This window comes from Megalopta genalis, chromosome 17, assembly GCF_051020955.1.
Source record: "Megalopta genalis isolate 19385.01 chromosome 17, iyMegGena1_principal, whole genome shotgun sequence".
In the NCBI taxonomy this organism is placed as follows: domain Eukaryota; kingdom Metazoa; phylum Arthropoda; class Insecta; order Hymenoptera; family Halictidae; genus Megalopta; species Megalopta genalis.
Window position 1 is genome coordinate 4,377,575 of NC_135029.1, and position 19,248 is coordinate 4,396,822.

General features: G+C 36.6%; 1 protein-coding gene across 10 annotated transcripts in view; it reads left to right on the top strand.

The window, feature by feature from the left end:
• LOC117227984 (uncharacterized) overlaps nucleotides 1-19,248 on the top strand; it is a 736,131-nt gene that overhangs the window by 528,213 nt on the left and 188,670 nt on the right. For all 10 annotated transcript variants that reach the window (XM_076527155.1, XM_076527154.1, XM_076527158.1 and 7 more), the window contains one exon: nucleotides 12,061-12,144. In XM_076527155.1, coding sequence (XP_076383270.1) covers nucleotides 12,061-12,144 — 84 coding nt within the window. The remainder of the gene's footprint in view (nucleotides 1-12,060; nucleotides 12,145-19,248) is intronic.

Consider the following 19,248-nt stretch of genomic DNA (forward strand, 5'->3'; position numbering starts at 1 on the left):
GTAACTAAAATTACAATTTCAAACAGTGTAAATACAATATTTGTAAGCCATGAAGAATATATCGCAAACTTTTTGCTACTTTGGGATTATGAAATGCTACAAAATTATACGAATTTCATACCGATCGAAAATATTTCAGATAATGAAGGGTTGTTAATTAATCACACGCACAGATCAGGCTCGAACAAGTACTGACTATTACGTACCATACAAGACAAACATCTTGATTTTTTTCTTTGGTTTGCACAATAATCCGATAAAGCTTTAAATGGGTCACAAATCCGCAGCATTATTTATAAACAGACTGTCCATACTAATTACAAGATGTAGGAACTACATAGATGTTATGTATCAAGCGACCTGGACGCAATAGATTTGTTAAACGTGTCATCTCAAAAAAGAATGGCTCGAAGCTTATGGTACAACCTTGGTACACGTGGTCGTACACCCTGTTTACAGGTAATCCCATATTACTGTAAAAGCAGTGAATCAACTAAATGGACGAGCACTATACCAGAAATTTAAGTGTGCCGGCTATACGTACTTCGGACGTGGTCGAAATGTTACATTGCTGTTTTCGAGGAAGTCATAAATTTTGCTATTGACCTCGTCTTCAGGCTCGGAGCAAGGCTGGCGATTGCCAATGGAACGGTGTCTGGTAATTGTCCCAGCCGCATTGTTCTCGATGGCAATTGACGCGTCGTGGGCCTACACCTTCGACAATTTATGGAACCCCTTCTCTATAGAATCCTCTTCTGGAGAGAACTGCAATAGTTTTTTAGTTGCATCGTACATCTTCTACGACCTGAGTGTTAGACGCCATAAGTCTCATTGATCTTAGCGTGCAGCCACATTTTCTGACGAATTTAGTAATTCTTTTGGAAGAATTATTAGATCGCGAAGGATCCTCTAGAACTTATAGAAGCAACCTATTTTTTAAATAAATTTATGATTGTGATGCTTCTCATTAATATTCGAATTATTATTTCTCCTATAATATAATTTCTCGAGTTATGCATTGAGAAACATATGACTCTGTTTAAAAAAAATAGTTATTTAGAAAGTAATTGATAACATGTGCATCCGTTAATGTCATTCATCTATCATCGTTACACTTAAATTAAGCTGTTACATGAAACATTCTGTATTATGTGTGCAACATTTTGTTATACATAGTGATGCAGCAAGAGAATAAATAAAGAACATTTTATTTTACTATGCAAAAATGTTAGTAGAATCGATTGTCTTTCTAACCACCTCTTGTGCTACCATAATTGTGTATCTATAAGAACAAAAATTTTCATAGAAAATGGTTACGAATTAGTTCAAATATGAACGATCTTTTGCCAAGTTTTATGTTAGCGACTGCATAATCTATTACGTTATTCTAATAATTAATAGCAATTCTATAGATTACGACTAAATAATTTTGCTACCTGTATGGTATACGAATTCGGGTTCACTAATAACGTTCAATTCTCCGCTACAACAAACAACTTTTCAATAATGAGCAAATAAAATCTAGTTCGTCGTTTTTAAAAATTGGACCAATTGACTTGAATTTTTTGGGAATGTTAGATCGACTAGTTTTTTAGCGAATGAGTAAACAAGAAATTTTTTTTAAATTTCAATAGATTGGCATGATGGAAGAATTAAAAAATGATGTGTTTTCTACTTTCTTATCTGAGCCTACATTTTTTTTAATTTTCGTTGTGGGCCCAGATAAAAACAGTTGAAAATCATCATTTTTTTAATTTTTTGTCATCACTACCAATTGAAATGTAAAAAATTTAAGTTTACTCATTCCCTAACAAACTAGTCGGTTTAACGTCTCAGAAAAATTCAAGTCATTTGATTCGATTTTAAAAAGCTATTTCATTATATTACATATATACATGTGTACATATTTCCTTATTTATATGCTCACCACTATACACATTTCGTTACAAAGTACTTTCTGGTTTGGCCAGCTGTTTCTAAGTTTCATAATTTTTCATTAGCCGTTTCACGAAGAAGCATGGAGGATTTCAGAAATGATTTAAAAAATGCCAAGACTAATACCAACTTGGAAGCGGTCGGTTACGAACTGCAGAGGTAACAGTAATCCCTAGTGCCTCCGTCTGATCTTTCATCCTCGATCCGACCCTCGACTAGCAGTCGCACCCTACTTTTCTTCGTTCCCATCCATCGGTGGATCCTCTCTTTCGGCTCCATATAGATCCCGGCGTCGCATTCTCCTTGCTTTCTTCGTCTCTATCTTTCCGCCTGTTTCCGCCGTAATCGGTCTCTTTCGCTTTCGGCATTGGCACGTTCCACGATAAGGAACGTTGTAATTGGCCCTTCGACCATCGTCCTTGCGGAGCTAGTCGAATAGGGCGCGGATGAAAGGGTCAGAGTCCGGTCGAGTTCGACGAAGAAGCCGCGCCGGAAACCCCGGCGAAAGGAGAAAGAGCCGCCGCGGCTGAATTCGAGAAGGAAAAGGAGAATATGCATGAAGTCGCTGAGGAATTGTATAAATCAAAGTACAAGGTAGACAAAGTTCGTTCGGTAACGAAGGAGCGTCGTAGCGAAGTGACGAGAGAGGACGGTTGAAAGGAATTATCTGCATGAATATGAAGACGCGAAACGAAGTGTGGTAAGACAAGAAAACCGGGAACTAAAGGAAAATGTGTGCGAGTCTGAGGTACTAGGAAACAGTCTGAGGTTCTACGCCGTTGCACACAAATATTTATTGCATCGAAGTTACTTGCGCAATGTGATTGGCGCATCTGAAGTTCTGTGATCTTTATTCATGCGGTGATAATCAATTTTATTCTATTAGACGGATAGAATCATGTAATTTCACGAAATCGTGCATTTCATTTTTAGAAGAAGTTAGTGTTGGACTTAGGATAGGACCTTAGGATAACCAGTAGACCTCCTTTTGGAATAAGAAACATTTAATGAACTTTATATGTAACTATTAACACGTTCCGTGCCACGTGTACCATCGATGGTACACGCTTGCATGTTTACTTAGTGAACTGAACAAATTGTTTACAAGAAATTTAGAACCGAAGAATCAATTTCCACCGCAAGAATGGGCGTTGAAAAGTTTTTGTTACGTTGTTATGTGTACGAGAATTAATCATTGCACGTAATACATCAAGTTTTAGTAAAATATCAAAGTGTGAAGATTCGAGTAAAAAAAGCTCGGCACGGAACGTGTTAACAATACAGGTAATCGATAATATTGAGATTCATCCGTTTTCATCACGCAAACCTCGTTTACAATAAAATAATCTCACACGGTCAAGCAATAATGTTGTTTTAGTGATTAGTGTCGAATTATAGGATGTTTTATATTATACTTCGGCGTTGTAATATTTTCAACTGTGCGAGCATGTACATCGGAAATGGTTACAACACCTGATACATGTCAAATATTTGAAATATATTTTATTAGATTTATATTTAGTTATGGAAATAACAAAATTTTTTATTAACCAAGGAAGATATACAATATGTTTTCTCTTTGTGAGATGACTAACTCGATTCAACTCGATTAAACAACACGCCGGATGGAAAAGGCAAAATACATCGTCGCATCCTATCACGATTAGATCGTATCAGATGGTAAATGAACACTTATTTGCCATATTGATTTCTGCATTCAAGCTACCTGTTGTAATTCAACACATTCATTAATCTGTCAACTAAGATCGCATAAATTCTAAAAACTTCACGTCCATCGTGTTTTAAATCGTCAATATAATCATCGTCATTAACGACAAATTTCATGTATATACGTGCATAGTGAATGCAAACGTTGAATTTCAATTTTCCTGCAAAGATACGAATGACTTCATTACTTAATTACTTAATGCCAATAAGACACGCAGAAGCTGTAGAAAAGATTTAAATTTGAATTGTTCAGTAAAGAAACGAATGACTTTACATTTTTAAAATACATATATCTGTTTTAATCTGCAATATAATAACAGCCTCAAAAATTTCACGAATTTAAAATAACTAATAATTAAAAGTATAATAAGTATTCATGATGTACACGACATCAATTGCTTTTTCAATATTTTTACATTCTGCAGATGCTGATAGAATCAAAAATATATAATAGATTAGCGTAACAGTTAATTTACGAAATTGTGCAAGTATTTGCACGCTACGTATCTAGGGTGACATAGCAATAAAAGCGTTGAACCAGTAAATCAGTGAATATCCAAAAGATATACGAAAGCTTTGGAGAAGATTTACAAAATAAACGGATAGCACGCAAAGATGAGCTGAGACATAAGAAGCAATTCGGATGATACAGAGACCGCATAAATTCGAGGACACAAGGGACGCCGGCCCCTGCAGCAATTAAAAAGATTAGGAAGTGCGGCAAGAACAATGCAAAGCAGAAACGCAAGGGAAAACAACGAAGCACGCCGCTGAAGTGAAAAGCGAACAAGCGCAAATTAAAAGTTAAGGGAAATTGCGAATGAAAAAATAACCGCGGGGTAGTCGCCGAGGAGGAAAGGAAGATAGCATTGGAATATAGCAAGCGAAACGGGTGTAAATCGCGAGGCAAGGGTGGGGACAGTCGGTGAAAAAGCATTTATGGAGACTAGATATGGTGTAGAACGGAGGATAAAGAAGGGTTATGAAGAGTAGTAAAACAAAGGTCTTTATCGACAGGAAAGGAGCTGGAGAAAAATACGATAGCGCGGGGGCGGTATGGAAACAAAAAGTTAAAAAGCTATGCCTAGCGAGAGAGAGGGCAGCGCGGGGAAATAGGACAACAACAAACTGTAATTAGAGAAAGGAAAAAAGAGAAACGGCGGTCACGGAGAGAGGGAGAAACTATATGGACAAATGGGAGCAAGGAAAGTATGAGATAAAAAAGGAAAGTTGTGTCGCCGGAGAAAGGGTGGGACAAATAAAGAGAGGTTGAAACAGAGAAACTGTGAAACGGAACGCGATTGGAGGGTCGCCGGTGACCGACCGGGACCCGGAGAAACGGGAAGCTCGAGTATACGGATAGTCGGCGAGGTGGGTTCGAGGGTGGAGGGAAAAAAATAGAAAAGCGAGGAGAAGTGTGCGGAGCGAGAGAGAAGGACGACAAGAGCGGAGAAATAGCCGACCGTAAGAGGGTGAAGAGAGAAATATGGGACACGGGAAATTATGTACTAAAAAGGAAAAAGAAGGAGGGAGAAAAAGTCAGCAGAAGTGAGGTAAAAAATCGGCGGAGCACGCGAACAGCGGCTAGTATGAAGAATTAAAGAAACTCGAAACTGTATCTGTAAAAGAGTAATAGAAAGGCGTGTGTACCGCCGGTAACCCGGCGACGAAGGAGCGAAAGAGATGCGAAATGGAAACTGTGGTGGTGAAGAAGGAGAACGCTGGAAGAACCGCGCGCGTGCAACATAAAAAAGGAAACGAGAAATACGGCAAGGGAGGGGGTATGTCCGGCTAAGAGGTAGTTAAAAAATTGAAAGGAAGAGAGGCCAAGACGTATAGGTAGGAGAACAAAGAAAGTATGTAAAGTAAATAGGCGATAAAGAAAAATAGGTCGGACTGCTGGGTTCCTCCTAAACAAGGGTGGTCGTGGAGGCGACTTCCGCAAGGACTTTACCCTATATCACAGCGAGCTGCGGCGTGTACGAGGGATACGGAGGTTCCTTTCGGCCCCTTGGGAAAGGAGACTGCTCCGTCGAGCTGAACTTTAGCCGGGGTGAGATATGCAGAAATTAAATATTCATTTGGGCTAGCAACCCTAGGTCTCCTTCGCCTCCCGCCGGCTCCATTCTCCGGCTCGGCTACTCTCGGTCTGTCACAGGAACCGCCCTCACTTTCGTTCTCTCGAAAATAATGCCTTGGCCTGGGGCCAGTTTCGCTGAAGGCTTTCGATGTTCCACCCACCCCTTGCCTGCCGGCCTTGTTTCGCCATGGAAAAAGATGGCGAGCCGGTCCTCATCGTAAAGTAACCCCATTCGCCGGTACCCCCGCTTCCGCCACTTCGTCCTTTCACTTCGTCCTTTGTTTCTTCTTTTTTTCACCCGCTAATTCCCGCGACTTACCCCTATCCGGCTCACCCCGTGCCACTTTGAACGTTGTATCGCTTCCATGGATTGTACCTGTTGAGCGACTGGGTTCGATGAAATAATGACGTGCAGTTTACATCCGAGTTGGGGAAAATTTTATTCGGTTGACGGATAAAAGATAACGAATAAAATGTTATTCGGCGCTATCACATAAATATTCAAACGAATATAATGCATGCATACCCACATACATTTATTCAGATAAAAATTTAGCCGAATACAATTTTATTCGACGCTATTGGAAAATATTCGATCGGTTAGAAATTTATCTAGATGACAATTTCTCCGAATACAATTTTATTCGAAGAAGGATTTCTTCGAATAAGAACTTATTCGAAAAATACGAAGATCGCGGTATTTGTCTGAAAAATATTTCGTTATTTCCAATTCTGTATTATCAGACTCTAAAGTAAAAGTAAAACGAACGTAAAAGGGTCATTAGAAATTACATACAAAATATTATTACGAAATAATATATAAATTCCATAATAATACTAATAATAATACATTTTACATACAAGTACAGTTTTGGGATAATTGTGAATGGTATTTCATTTCAATACAATGTAGCTATTGTAATCTATTAAGCTATTGAAACTTCTCAATCATTCTTGTACCAGCCAAGAATTATTCGAATGAAAAATTATTTGAATAAAGAATTATTCGGATAAAAAATTATTTGAATAAAGAATTATTAGAATAAACAGTTACAATAATTTATGTTGGAATTTCGAATAAAAATTACTATTATTGTTCGAATAAAAATTTGTTTGGATAAAGAATTATTCGAATGAAAATTTATTCGTATAAAGAATGATTCGACTGGATAGATGGAATAATTTGCCTAATAACGAATTATTCGAATAAATAGATGGAATAATTTATCAAATAATGAATTATTCGAATAAATAGGTAAAATAATTGACGACTAATGAATTATTCTGATAAAATATTCGACCGAAACGAAATCATTTGTATAATTATCTTTGATAAATACAGTAAATTCTCCACAATTGATGCTCACATTATACACGAAAATGAACAATTTGGGAGGAGGAGATACGATTATTCGAGCCTTGCGGCACGTTTTTATAGTTACCGGTTGTCGATATTGAGAATCGATAACTATAAAAATTTGAGCAAGGCTCAAATAATCGTACCTCCACTTCTCAAAGTGTCCATTTTTGTTTCCAAGCTGAGCGTCAATTCGGGAGAATATACTGTATTTTTAAGAAACAAACCATATACAGTAAATTCTCCCTAATATGGTTATTCTACCTATATGGTTTGTTTCTTAAAAGTACAGTAAATTCTCCCTAATTGACGCTCAGCTTGGTAACAAAAATGGACAATTTTGAAAAAGGAGGTACGATTATCCGAGCCTCGTCGCTCGTTTTTATAGTTATCGATTATCAATAACTATAAAAACAGGCAGAGCAAGACTCGAATAATCGTATCTCCTCTTCTCGCATTATCCATTTTTGTGTACAAACCGAGCGTCAATTAGGGAAAATTTACTGTAATGTCCAACTTTGGTTTATATGCGCCGTTCGACGTGTTACCGGTCTGAAGAAGAGTGTTCTTGTTACTCCACATGATCTCGCCGCTTCTTTCGAAGGTTGTCGCGAAAGGAACACGCTTCGCCCAGCGCGGATGTGCGGATCCCACCACGGTGTTGCGCAACGCGCATACGTTTCCTCCCGGCGGTTGATGAAGTGTTCTCTCGGCGGAGAATTGCAGCGCTTCCTTTTGCGCGAACACATCCTCCAGGGCGGTTAGAGGGCCGAGGGAAGCGCGGAGGATAAAAGGATTTGTTCTGGAGCTTCGTGGCGGCGGAGCGGGACGGGCCGGGCCCGAATGAAATTTGAATATCGTCGTTGTTACCGCACCGGAGTTCCGCGGGTCGAGAGCGTTGTGATAGCGGTCGGGTTAGGGAATACTTTGTACCTTAATCGTTGTATAAATAGTCATTAGACGGTGGACTAAATATTGCGCGGAAGTATGCGGCCGTTGCGCGCGGAACGCAATTTAATCCTAACCGGGACTACCGGGCCCGCGGAAAATTAGCAGTTAATTATTTTGGAATAATGCACAGACGCGCGGATAAATTCACCTCTCGCTTTTTCAGTTTAATGATAAGCTGGGAGAGAAAGTTCACCGGGTTTGTTACCGTTGTTTTGCGATGCCAACGGTCTTCGTTGCTGCGATACTTTATTAAGGGTGTGTTCTAACGTAAACGGCGCCTTTTTTGGTTTTTTATTTTGCAGATCGTTTCGCGAAGCAACTGTAACATATTTTGCAGTTATATTTTACATGGTTTATTTATACACTTTCCAAGCTTGTTCGGTTGAAAAGAGGTTAAATTTGATGGTACTGACTGCTTCGAAACATAGTCCAGTTTGGAAAACATCGTCACATTGTATACATGATTGCGTTTATCTTGTTTATCCGAAACGAAAAAATCGTACAAGATTCTTAATTATTATGAGTTTGGCTATAGCCGATAGAACGAATGATAAAAGTTGAAAATTCAAGAAATGTCTGTATACATAAATTGGATGTGCACCTAAATTTTTGAGATATCAGAGTACCGTTTTGAAAAACACAAAATTCCGAGAATTAATTCAGACTTCAGGTTTTGTAGCCGTAATTTTGAAACTGTGTTTCTCTAAAAAAGTGTTTAAAAAATCGATTTTTTCCAAGATTCATACTAGAATATCTTCTTAAATGCGACTTTTATGGGAGAACGTTGAGGTCTCGTGTTTCTGATTCTCGATATCAACTTTTTTTTCCGGATAAATCGAAACCCGTATTTGCACCAGTGTTAGGAACACTAGGCTTAAAACTTCCTGCACTACAGAATGAAGATTTCATACAGAAACTGCTAAAAATGATTATAATATATAATTAATATAAGAAACAAGAAATATCAATGTAATGTATATATATTGTTACGGCGACTTGTCCAAATCAAGTCGCTGTAATGTGAAACTGCCCTGTTGTGAGCAACTCCTTAAAGAAAAATAGAAGAGAGGGGTTGCCACGGAGGTGTTTTATCAACGGACAATCGAAGAGTCGGGATCGGACCGTCGAGCGATCAACATCATCTAATTCAAAGATCTCTAACATAATTTAATTTAGTTGTATTATATAGTTCGTGTTCTCTATTGTAAATAAAATGCCGCGACGCGGGAGAAGTGTAGTAATTCGTAACAATATATATATAATGAATAGACTTCATGCATTTTTGACACAAATGACTAGGTCAGAAACGGTGTTCATTTTGTGATCACTGTAACGTGTATTTTCGAATGACGTCATCGAGTGCTAATTTTGGAATTTCGAAATTATTCGGAATGCAGGGTAGAGTAGATTATCAACCGACCTTTCGTCGGCGTAGAAAATGAGTTTGATATATTGTTGGACGTGTGCATACGCGGCTTCAGATATCTCTTGTTCAAACGATGACTTCTGAATTAAACTTTGCCAGAATTTCGATAACCCGTACAGTGACAGTTGGTCTACAAAAGAGTTACTTTCTCCGTATAATCCTCAGAACAAAATCTTGATATGCGTGTTTAACCAGTGAACGACTTTAGACATGTCTAGTCTAAGTAACGAATAACTTTGGAATTAACTTCGGAATTAACTTCGGAATCAACTTCGCCTGGATCTCTACAATCCCCGCGGGGTGAACTATCTCTACGCATAGTCTGTACGAAATTTACTTCTTACTATGTGCATAGCTACAAGAACGAAATCATTTTATAATATTTCAATATGATAATTGCTAGACTCCGGATCGTTATGCAAATTAAAAGTTTTCAGCATCTCTTGCAAGAAACAGGATCCAAATGTCTTTCTTCCTTGAATAATTTGAATAAGTTGAAAATAATAAATCGATATTGTTGTATTCGTTTTATTGAAATTTCGTCTCATTATTCTTGTTAAAAATTCGTAAAATTCTCAATCCAGTAATTGTATTTGAGAAATTGGCGTAGTCGTAATAACTTTTAAAATTGTTATCAGTTGAAACAGAGTGTGAAATGTATAAGGAAAATAAAAAAGCTTGATACAGTAACAAACGTATACAGCAATCGGTCAAAAGTCAAACATTCTTTGTTTGCTAATAATTGAATATTTGGATATTATTCGAGGTCGGGCAATTTTGACAATTAAATACGAAATTATTGGAAAACGTAACCTCAGATTTCAAGTATACAATGGCTGGTTATAGAATTTTAAATCACATTCTACCACTCATAATAGCTTTTGTTAACCATTCCCTTATTTAGGTCATACATGAATAATGTAACGAGCACGTGAGGTTTTTAGCGTAGGAAAAGCACATTGTTCTGTTACGAAAATATTCTGTTACCCAAATACACGTGTTCCCATTAATCCTGAAAAACAGAGGTTCCGTTGTACGCGAAACATTAACAACGCAAGTGAAACGCATCGGTACATAGTTATTACAATAATCTTTTAAAGGTGCTGTTTCAAACGCGCTGAGCAAAGCATCTGCATAATTCAACACGACTATAAGTCTGGTAGGCCATTTCGAAGTCCGTTTCCAGAACACTTGCACACATTACGAACAACTGCTTAGAAAAGGAACGGTAAAGTATACGATTTCAACGAGTTTTCGCCTATAATTGCAAAAAAAAACAGGGATTGAATAAACTTCTTTAAATACTTTCAATACCTGTCACAGAGATTTGATCAAAATCGTTGTGTCCAGATTCTGTGTCACACACTCTATTTAATGGTAAATCAAGTCGAAAGATTTTGTATATACTTTTGGAAGTAGGACATAAAGCTCTCTAGGAGAAAGCTCTAGAGCATTGTCTTTTAGTCGGAAATATTTAACGATATCTCTAAAATAACGAAATACAAATTATGTTTGAGAATGAAATGGAATCTGTTGGGATTATGGAATGAAAATGAATATGATTCTAATTCTTTGCTTAAAAGGACTTTATTTTATTCCTTTATTGAGAGAAGGTATATGGGCGAAAACGATCGAGCGACCAAACTCTACTCCGAAACCGGTAAGAAAAAACGCTTCTTTTATACCCTTTTTGGGTTCGTCTTATCCACCAATCAGAGACGTTTTATTTGTCGCGTTTCACATTGTGTACGTGACGCTGGGACCCCCAAACAGTCAGGGCACGATGTGTATCTAATGGTACCGGTGATGATGTATCGCGGTATCTACTATATACAGTTTACATCACCGTCGTTGCCCGCTGAGGGAACCGGCGAAAATGTGAACCGATATCTTGGTATCTTAGTACTAAGTAAACTATAGATTAATTTTTGTTCGAGGCTAAAATTTCAACAGAATCAATATAAATGTTTACACCATTTCCTCTCTAAGCGTCGCTATTCAGAGGAGTAAGACCGAAAAAATCTCGGAGCAAAAATATTGACTCATACAGCTAAGGGCCACTCTCGTATAGATCTTCAAAGAAGTAATATGATATGCGCGCAAACAGCTTCGATTGTAAGTTATTCAGTGGGAATAGAGCGAGGGGATGAAATAGAGATAAAAGGGAACTTCGGAAGCCGGCCAGTAACAAAGAGCACGTTCCCTCATGATTTGAATAAAGTAAGGCTTAGTATCGCCTTTGCTCTTTAGTGGGAGCATCTCGAAGGATGAATATAACAGCAGCGAGGGGAATACGGAATGTCGGAGGATAAGCAGATTTGTTTCATTGTTTCCGTTTTCGAGCAGCCGGAACAAAAATAAATATGAAATTTGAATGTGACGGTATTTTGTTGTTCGTTCCTCGCGAACCGGTAAACGATAGGAATTTCGTTAGCTTCTTCTTCTTCATCATCTTCTTCTTCTTCTTCTTCTTCTTCTTCTTTTTCTCTCTCTCTCTCTCTCTCTCTCTCTCTCTCTCTCTACCTCTATCTCTTTTCTCTGCCCTTATTCGGAGGTTGACGTTGCTCTTACTTTTTGTTTCAGGTGCTTGCATCCTGCAGAATAAACACAGCGAGTCGAACCGAGGCAACAGGGATGAAAGGATTTCTTCAGCTGTGTCGGGAAAGGGTAAGACGAGCTCAGAATGTTGTATCGTGCTTCGAAACAGTCCTTTACGTCGTTTTATCGAATCTGAAAGGGATTGTCTGCGAGCACGAGATAGAAAATACAGAAATATTATAATCGTTTCCGTTAACCTGCCGTCAAACGAATCGCAAGCTTTGTGGACGAATTTCGCGAACGTCAGGGAATTTCACTGTTTTGAAACAATTGGTCTGCATCTATTTTCGCAGTCATGCTTGTTCTCTTTTCGTGAGATTGTACGCGGGCCTCGTTCGGTATTTATACAATAATAGGGAGCCATTAAAGTGAAACGTTCGTAACATTTAGCACGGGAAATAAATGTGTTAATTCGTATGTATTTAAAATAAGATAACGTTTGTAATAAAATATGTAAATTATGGTAACAAAATTAGTAAATAATTCAACGATGCGCACGGCATTACACGTGTATCCGAATTTTCAGTGTGAAACGACTCAGGCAGATTGTACGAGTTTAATTGCTCGATAGATTTTTAATCGTTTCCTAATTTTAATAATTTGAACTTTTGATCTCCTTCATGCTATAAATCAAAGTTTGACATTATTCGAATTGTTTCGAATAGATGTTCGTCTAAAACAATTATTCGAATGAATTCTTTGTAGTCGAATATTTATTAATATTCGCGAATATTTGTTTTACCCAAACAAATTATTCGGATAGAGATTCCGTGTCTCTAAACATTAATGTTTGTTTCATTTTCTGTATTTTACAGTGCAAATTTCTTTTAATATCATCTTTTAAACGGGGCACACTGTATAAATAATTAAAAAATTACGTGTTACGAAGAATTCTTACATTATTTGTATAAATTTTACATTTAAACCGGTCACACTGTATAAATAATTGAAAAAATGCACGTTAGAAAGATATAACGTTCTGACTCGGTGTTTTTATTTTTAGCTGCAACGATAGTCAAGCAATAAAGTTAGAATACTGATTGCGGGAGCGAGCACTTGTAATCTCAGGAAGCAGCGAATAGTTTGTTTTCCTTGCAGTCGTGTTTCTGACACGGACTTGTATCATTGAAGCTAGAGATAAGATCGCGTTTAATTGGAAATTAACGAAAGCTTGTGTCCACGTTGTATCGTCAGAAGGTCTATCCAATTTACGCTGCAAGCTGATTTGCAATAAAGGAAGACGCGACGCGACGCAACGCTACGGAAGTGGCCGGCACAGTCCAATTAAGTTAATTAACATTAAAGGACTTGAAATTTTTGACAGGAATACCGTTCTATCGACCGAACGGTTCTTAATTAATTTTCACGATTGTTGCGTAGATAATTGTATTCTCGGCAACGAGTTTAATTAACAGCGAGACCTTTTGCTGATTCGCGAAAATCCGCCCGGAAGAAATGGCAAACATTTTCTCGAATGTCACCGTGTCTCTGTCGCATAGCAAGAATCGCATGCTCCCGTCGACACTATCGGCGCAGTTCTATGCCAATTAGCCGGCGCGAATTCATTACTACGCGTTCTTCGATATCGAATATTCGAGATCGCGTTCGATATTTTTGCTGAAATTCCGTTCTCTGACGCATTTCCTTGTAAGAATTAATCAGCGAATTTATCATAATCGGATGCATTCCGATCCCAAATTTTACTTTGAAATTGCTCGTTAAATATTAATTCGGTGATTACCATATTTCATTGGAAAGTAATGAGAACGGCCAAATGAAGCGGGAGGAAAATATTTAATTATTAAACCCGCACGCCAGTGCATTTTAGTCGAGGAAGCAAAGGACGGTATCGCTGAAAAATCGTTAAGCTAAAATTCCAATTGTCATACTAGTTTTCTCTGTTGCACCGGCCAAGGAACTTTCTGCCCGCCCCAATTTCAAAACTTACTCTGGTTACAAGCAACATGGAAATTTCTAACACGCGCGAACCATTAAACGGAATAACCTCAAGTACGAAACTCTAAGTTCATTGCATTCCGCAAGTATCTCCTTCGCTAGCAAAACTCAGGTTTGAAAGCTACGATATTAATAAGGCACTAACTTGCACAACGATGTGACGCGCTAACTTATCAATAGACCGCGGATTTTTATGGAAAATAAGAACTTTTCGCATCATTTGCAAGAAATGAGATCCACTTAGACGTTTATTTGCTCATTCGATGACTTTAATAAGTCGTAAATAATACTTCGTTGCTCTTCAATTGGTTTCATATTTTTGCTGTGTTAAACAGCAACTAGACATTTTTGTAATGAATGCATAAAATCCACAGACATCAACGAAATGAATATTTTAATTTCTTGAAATAATTTTGTGCAGTAACTTTCTGCAATTTATTATATAATCTCTTTAATTCTTCTCCTCTTATTTACGCGTTTATTTATTTATAATCGGAAATCTTTTGTATACTATACTCAAAAGATTAGGGTTACATGCTTCCTGTTGCGATATATCTTCAGTTGTTTAGTTAAGTTAGAGACTTTTGATTGAACTTAATATTCAATTAAATCATCATTCTAGAAGAAGGTAAAAATTATAGCAGCGTAAGTCAGATTTTCATTATGAGAAACATGGAATGCTCGTTCACCAGCTAAATTTGTAATTGAGTTTATTTCATTTGTCTTTATAATACTTCGGCATGTTTATTGCTGACTAATCAAATTTATAGTTGAGTTTATTTGTAGTTAAGTTAATTTATGGCGGAGTTAATTTATAGCTCGGTTATAACTTATTTCATTTCCTTTTTAAACATTTTGGCATCTGTGAACTACATTTTAACACTTGATATTGAAAATATGATTTACGCCATTACGATTTTAATTAATCACAGCCTGCAGAAATGCATGTTACACAATTGTCATCATCGTTCTTTCGAAATTTAGAGCATGTTTTTGATTAAGAAATATCACGTTGAAAGGAATCATTAAAAGATCAATGTATATCCTCAATTGACGAAACAACCATCAAATCAGTTTGGAACATCTTCAACATGAAATTTGAATAACAAACACGTTATGGTTTATCACAAACGACGACGTAAAGGCATACAAAATATTTACAATGCGGGGGAAAAATGCACGACAGACTAATGCACAGGAAAAAAGAGAATAAATAACGTCGTAAACATTCTTGTTTCACAGTGTTATGCAAATCTTCCGGGGAGATTTAAAAAGAAACAGCTTTCTGACCTAATTGTGCTCAACTTCTAGCACGCTCACCGTTACCAACTGAAAAACCTATTACTTCACGCGATTGTCAAGGTTATTTACAATATATTAGTATTTTACTAAATATATCTAATTAGTATATATATACTATATTACTATTGTATTATATATGCAATGTATTAGTATATTATATAGAATAAATATTTATGCACATCAAAATGCAAACATTTAATCGAATGTAGCTGCATCAAAAATTCATCGTTAGCCTGCCGATTTTTATGCATTTCTTTATTCATCAATTGCAAGAAATAGCAACTACCTAAAAAGTTCATCCTTCCTTCAATCATCTTAATATATTAAAAACAATACATTCACGTTTCAAAATGCTTTTAATATTTACACTATTTTAAATTGTAACTACCCAGTTTTGCCGTAAATGCAAAAAATAAAATTCGCAATCAATTCATTCATGATATTCTGTGCAGAAAATACATCGTTTTTCGAATTTTTTTACTTTAGTTCAATATTGTCGAAGGAAGCATGTATAATCGAAATCTACGAAACGCATTTTTAAAATTTTTATTATAGGTTCAGATAAAAGAGAGTTCTATTTCCTAGCAATAATCTAGTGAAACTAATCGTTCTAACATCTCAAACAAGTTTAGATCGCCTGACCCAATTATAAAACTGTTGTATTCCGTCTCGAAAGACTTATTTCGAATACTTTCGTATCTATCGTATGTTTCTCGGTTCGCATAATAAACTCTTTATAGAGACAGAATCTCCTGAATAAAAAAAAATTTATATATCTTCTCTTACCGCCTCGATCGTAAACTATTCCTCATGACAGAGGAATTCCGCGAAACACCCCCTTAGGATGCATAGGATCCAGATCCTGCAATACCATGCAAAGTTCGGCGATAAATAGCTGTATCGGTGCCGAAAAAAAATGATATTTCCCGTGTGCGAGGCAGCGATATGGAAGAAACACAGGAGAAGGGTCGGAAGATGGAGAAGAAACGGAGGAATTGGTCCGATCCGGAAACGGGGTGATCGTCATGAAATTGCGAATATAGGGGAAAAAAGATTTGCCGAATAGAGAGAAATTGTCCTGCTTTCTATTCTGCGTAGGGATCAACGGCGAAATGTGCGGGGATGTTGATCGTGTCGTTGGATGATCTCGCGTGCGTGTTTCCGGCATATTGTTTCGGTCCCAACTTGAACGCGGGCCAATTTGCGGTATATAACTGCCTGTCAGCCGCTAGTTTCTCCTTTATGAGGCAAATGTACCACGTCGATTCGACCGTAATAGCACCGTATTGACTAATAACGTAACTACAACATATCCGGAAGAGTCGTGACCCCTAATTCGAAATCGATCGATTAACAGATGATAATGGTCAGAACTGTGGCCGCTGCGCGATATAATTAACCTGATTGATCCTTCAAAAGTGTATTCGCGAGTCGCATCATGTACAACGCATACGCGTCGAATTAGTGGAGTTTGTGAATAGATCTCGTATTTCAGCCTTCGTAATGCAGTTGAACATATTTTAATCCATTTGCATTATTAGTGTATAGATAATTCTTCGGGATTTAAATAACTTGAAATGCTCGCGGAAACATTGAGCTGTTCATTTATCACCAAAGACAATAAAGAGAAACAAATTACCAGTGTGATAACTGCAAAGTAGCTTTATGTACCAATTACTTCAAATAATGCTGTAACAAACAATTGAATAGATAAGAATCATTATAGTGGCATAGATCACATTTTCCTCATTGTAAGAAACAAAGAGTGTTATTCTTTACTAACATGTACATTGTTCACTGACCCAAATTTATTGTTAAGATAGTATAGAATTTATTCAAATTATAGTAACTTTATAATTTATTTCACTTAATCAGGAATATAAATGATCTTATTAGAGATATAACAATTTCGTGAGACATTAATGAGATGTTGCAAGCAATGGGATATCAAAACGACTGAGACTTGCTTAAATGTTTGTCCCAATCAGAGTTGGGCGAAATTTTATTCGGATGATGTGAGAGATAAAGAATAACGAATAAAATTGTGTGTATTCGACATTACCAAATAAACATCTGATCGAATAAAAATTTATCTGGATGATGACAATTTATCCCAATAAAGTTGTTCATGAATAAGAAGTTGTTTGTTATTGAAATAAGAATTTATTTATATATTTGTAAAAATTATAGAATATAGGATTTTTTAAAGTTATCGTACATATTCCAGGGTTCATATTTACAACACGCGTATTCTTAAAAAAATTACGTGAAAAAAGACGGTCAATAACTTTTTGTATTGTTATCCGAATAATTTTACAATTTTAGTAAAAATGAAGAATTACTCGTGTAAATAGATAGAATAATTTGTTACGTGTAACGAATAATTGTTATTCGAATAAAAAATATTCGACTGAAAAGAATTCATTCGAATAAATTATTCTCGATAAATGTTTGTTCGAAATAATTCGAATAATGCCCAACTCTGGTTACAATTGCTACGAGTGTCTTCAAATATGTCTGCAAAGTTTGAGACTACCAACAAGAAAAACTGTTTCATTTACCGTAAATTATCATGTTCACTAGCATCAGAATCTTATTAACCCCTTGACATGACATTTTCTTCGCAGTTACTACGATTCGAAATTTTTTGATTGCAATAATTTCTTAGAAGTGAAAGAAAATTGATGCTTAACGTGTGCCTAAATTTACTTCGATGCTTAATTATCGATGACAAGAGATTAGAATTTTATTCCAATTTTAAAAGACAAAATAACATCTATATACACAAGAAGATGACGAGTCGGACTCGTCAGGATACGGCAAGGGGTTAATCGAATACGTTTATTATCTACTGATGATAATATGAGCGCAGTTATAAACACGTAAAAATGTCTCGCAGCGATCTATGCCGCGATGCGCGTGAACACAATCTAATTTCTGCAAGCAGGTATGCTAGAACGGACTAATTGGTTCTAGAAGCTCGTTCGTTATAGCATCTGTTCTCTCTAGCGTATATTGAAATACCTGTATTTAGGGATAATTTGTTCCAGATGCACAGTTTGGAAGCAAAGTTACCACTCAATACAACGGTTCAAGCAAGTACCACTTAATAATAAAAGGATGAAGATTGTTGACATAAAATCAGTACAGAACTAAATAGTAAATTTATTTATATACGTCTAATATGTAAATTGAGAAAGCGTGAACAACGTAGTTTTGAACCGCCATTTGTCGAAATGATTTTTCAAGAATTATTACAATTAAAAGAATTTTCTTAAGTACAACTCTCTATTATTATCTATTATTATCTCTATTATTATCTTCTTGAACATATGCAACATTATTTTATCTAGTAATCATTCGTGTCACGTACAGCTAACTTTTATTCCCTTCTAATGAACTACAGTCGCTAACGCTAACTACATGTCCTAATTTATGCCTCGAGACCAGGGCAAATAAACAAACGAACAAACAACTACCGTCCACCGAGTTTTCGAAAAAATCCCGAGCGAAAACTACAGAACATTATAACCGAGTTACATGATGTTTATTTCTTTTGCAATAATATTTAAAAACTGCAAAATCCTACACAAAATTCTACTGTTCTCACTAGATTCATTTTTACATTCTATGTTGCATATTGTAAAATATGTTGTAATAATAAGGGAGGATTTTTTAACAGGAAGTCATCTCGGAAACGCAACATTGAACCGATCTTAAGCTAACTTGATTTTCTTTTCTCATCTAAAACGGAGTTTAAAACGACGACGGTTTGCACCACGAAAGACGATAATCGCGAAATCGCAGGCGGGCTTAAACTTGATTCCAGCGTCTCTGCTTACCACGCCACTTTCGAAGATTGAAAAGAAAGATTTTAAAGGTGTATGAGATTATAAGAGGGTCGCGCTTAGAAGA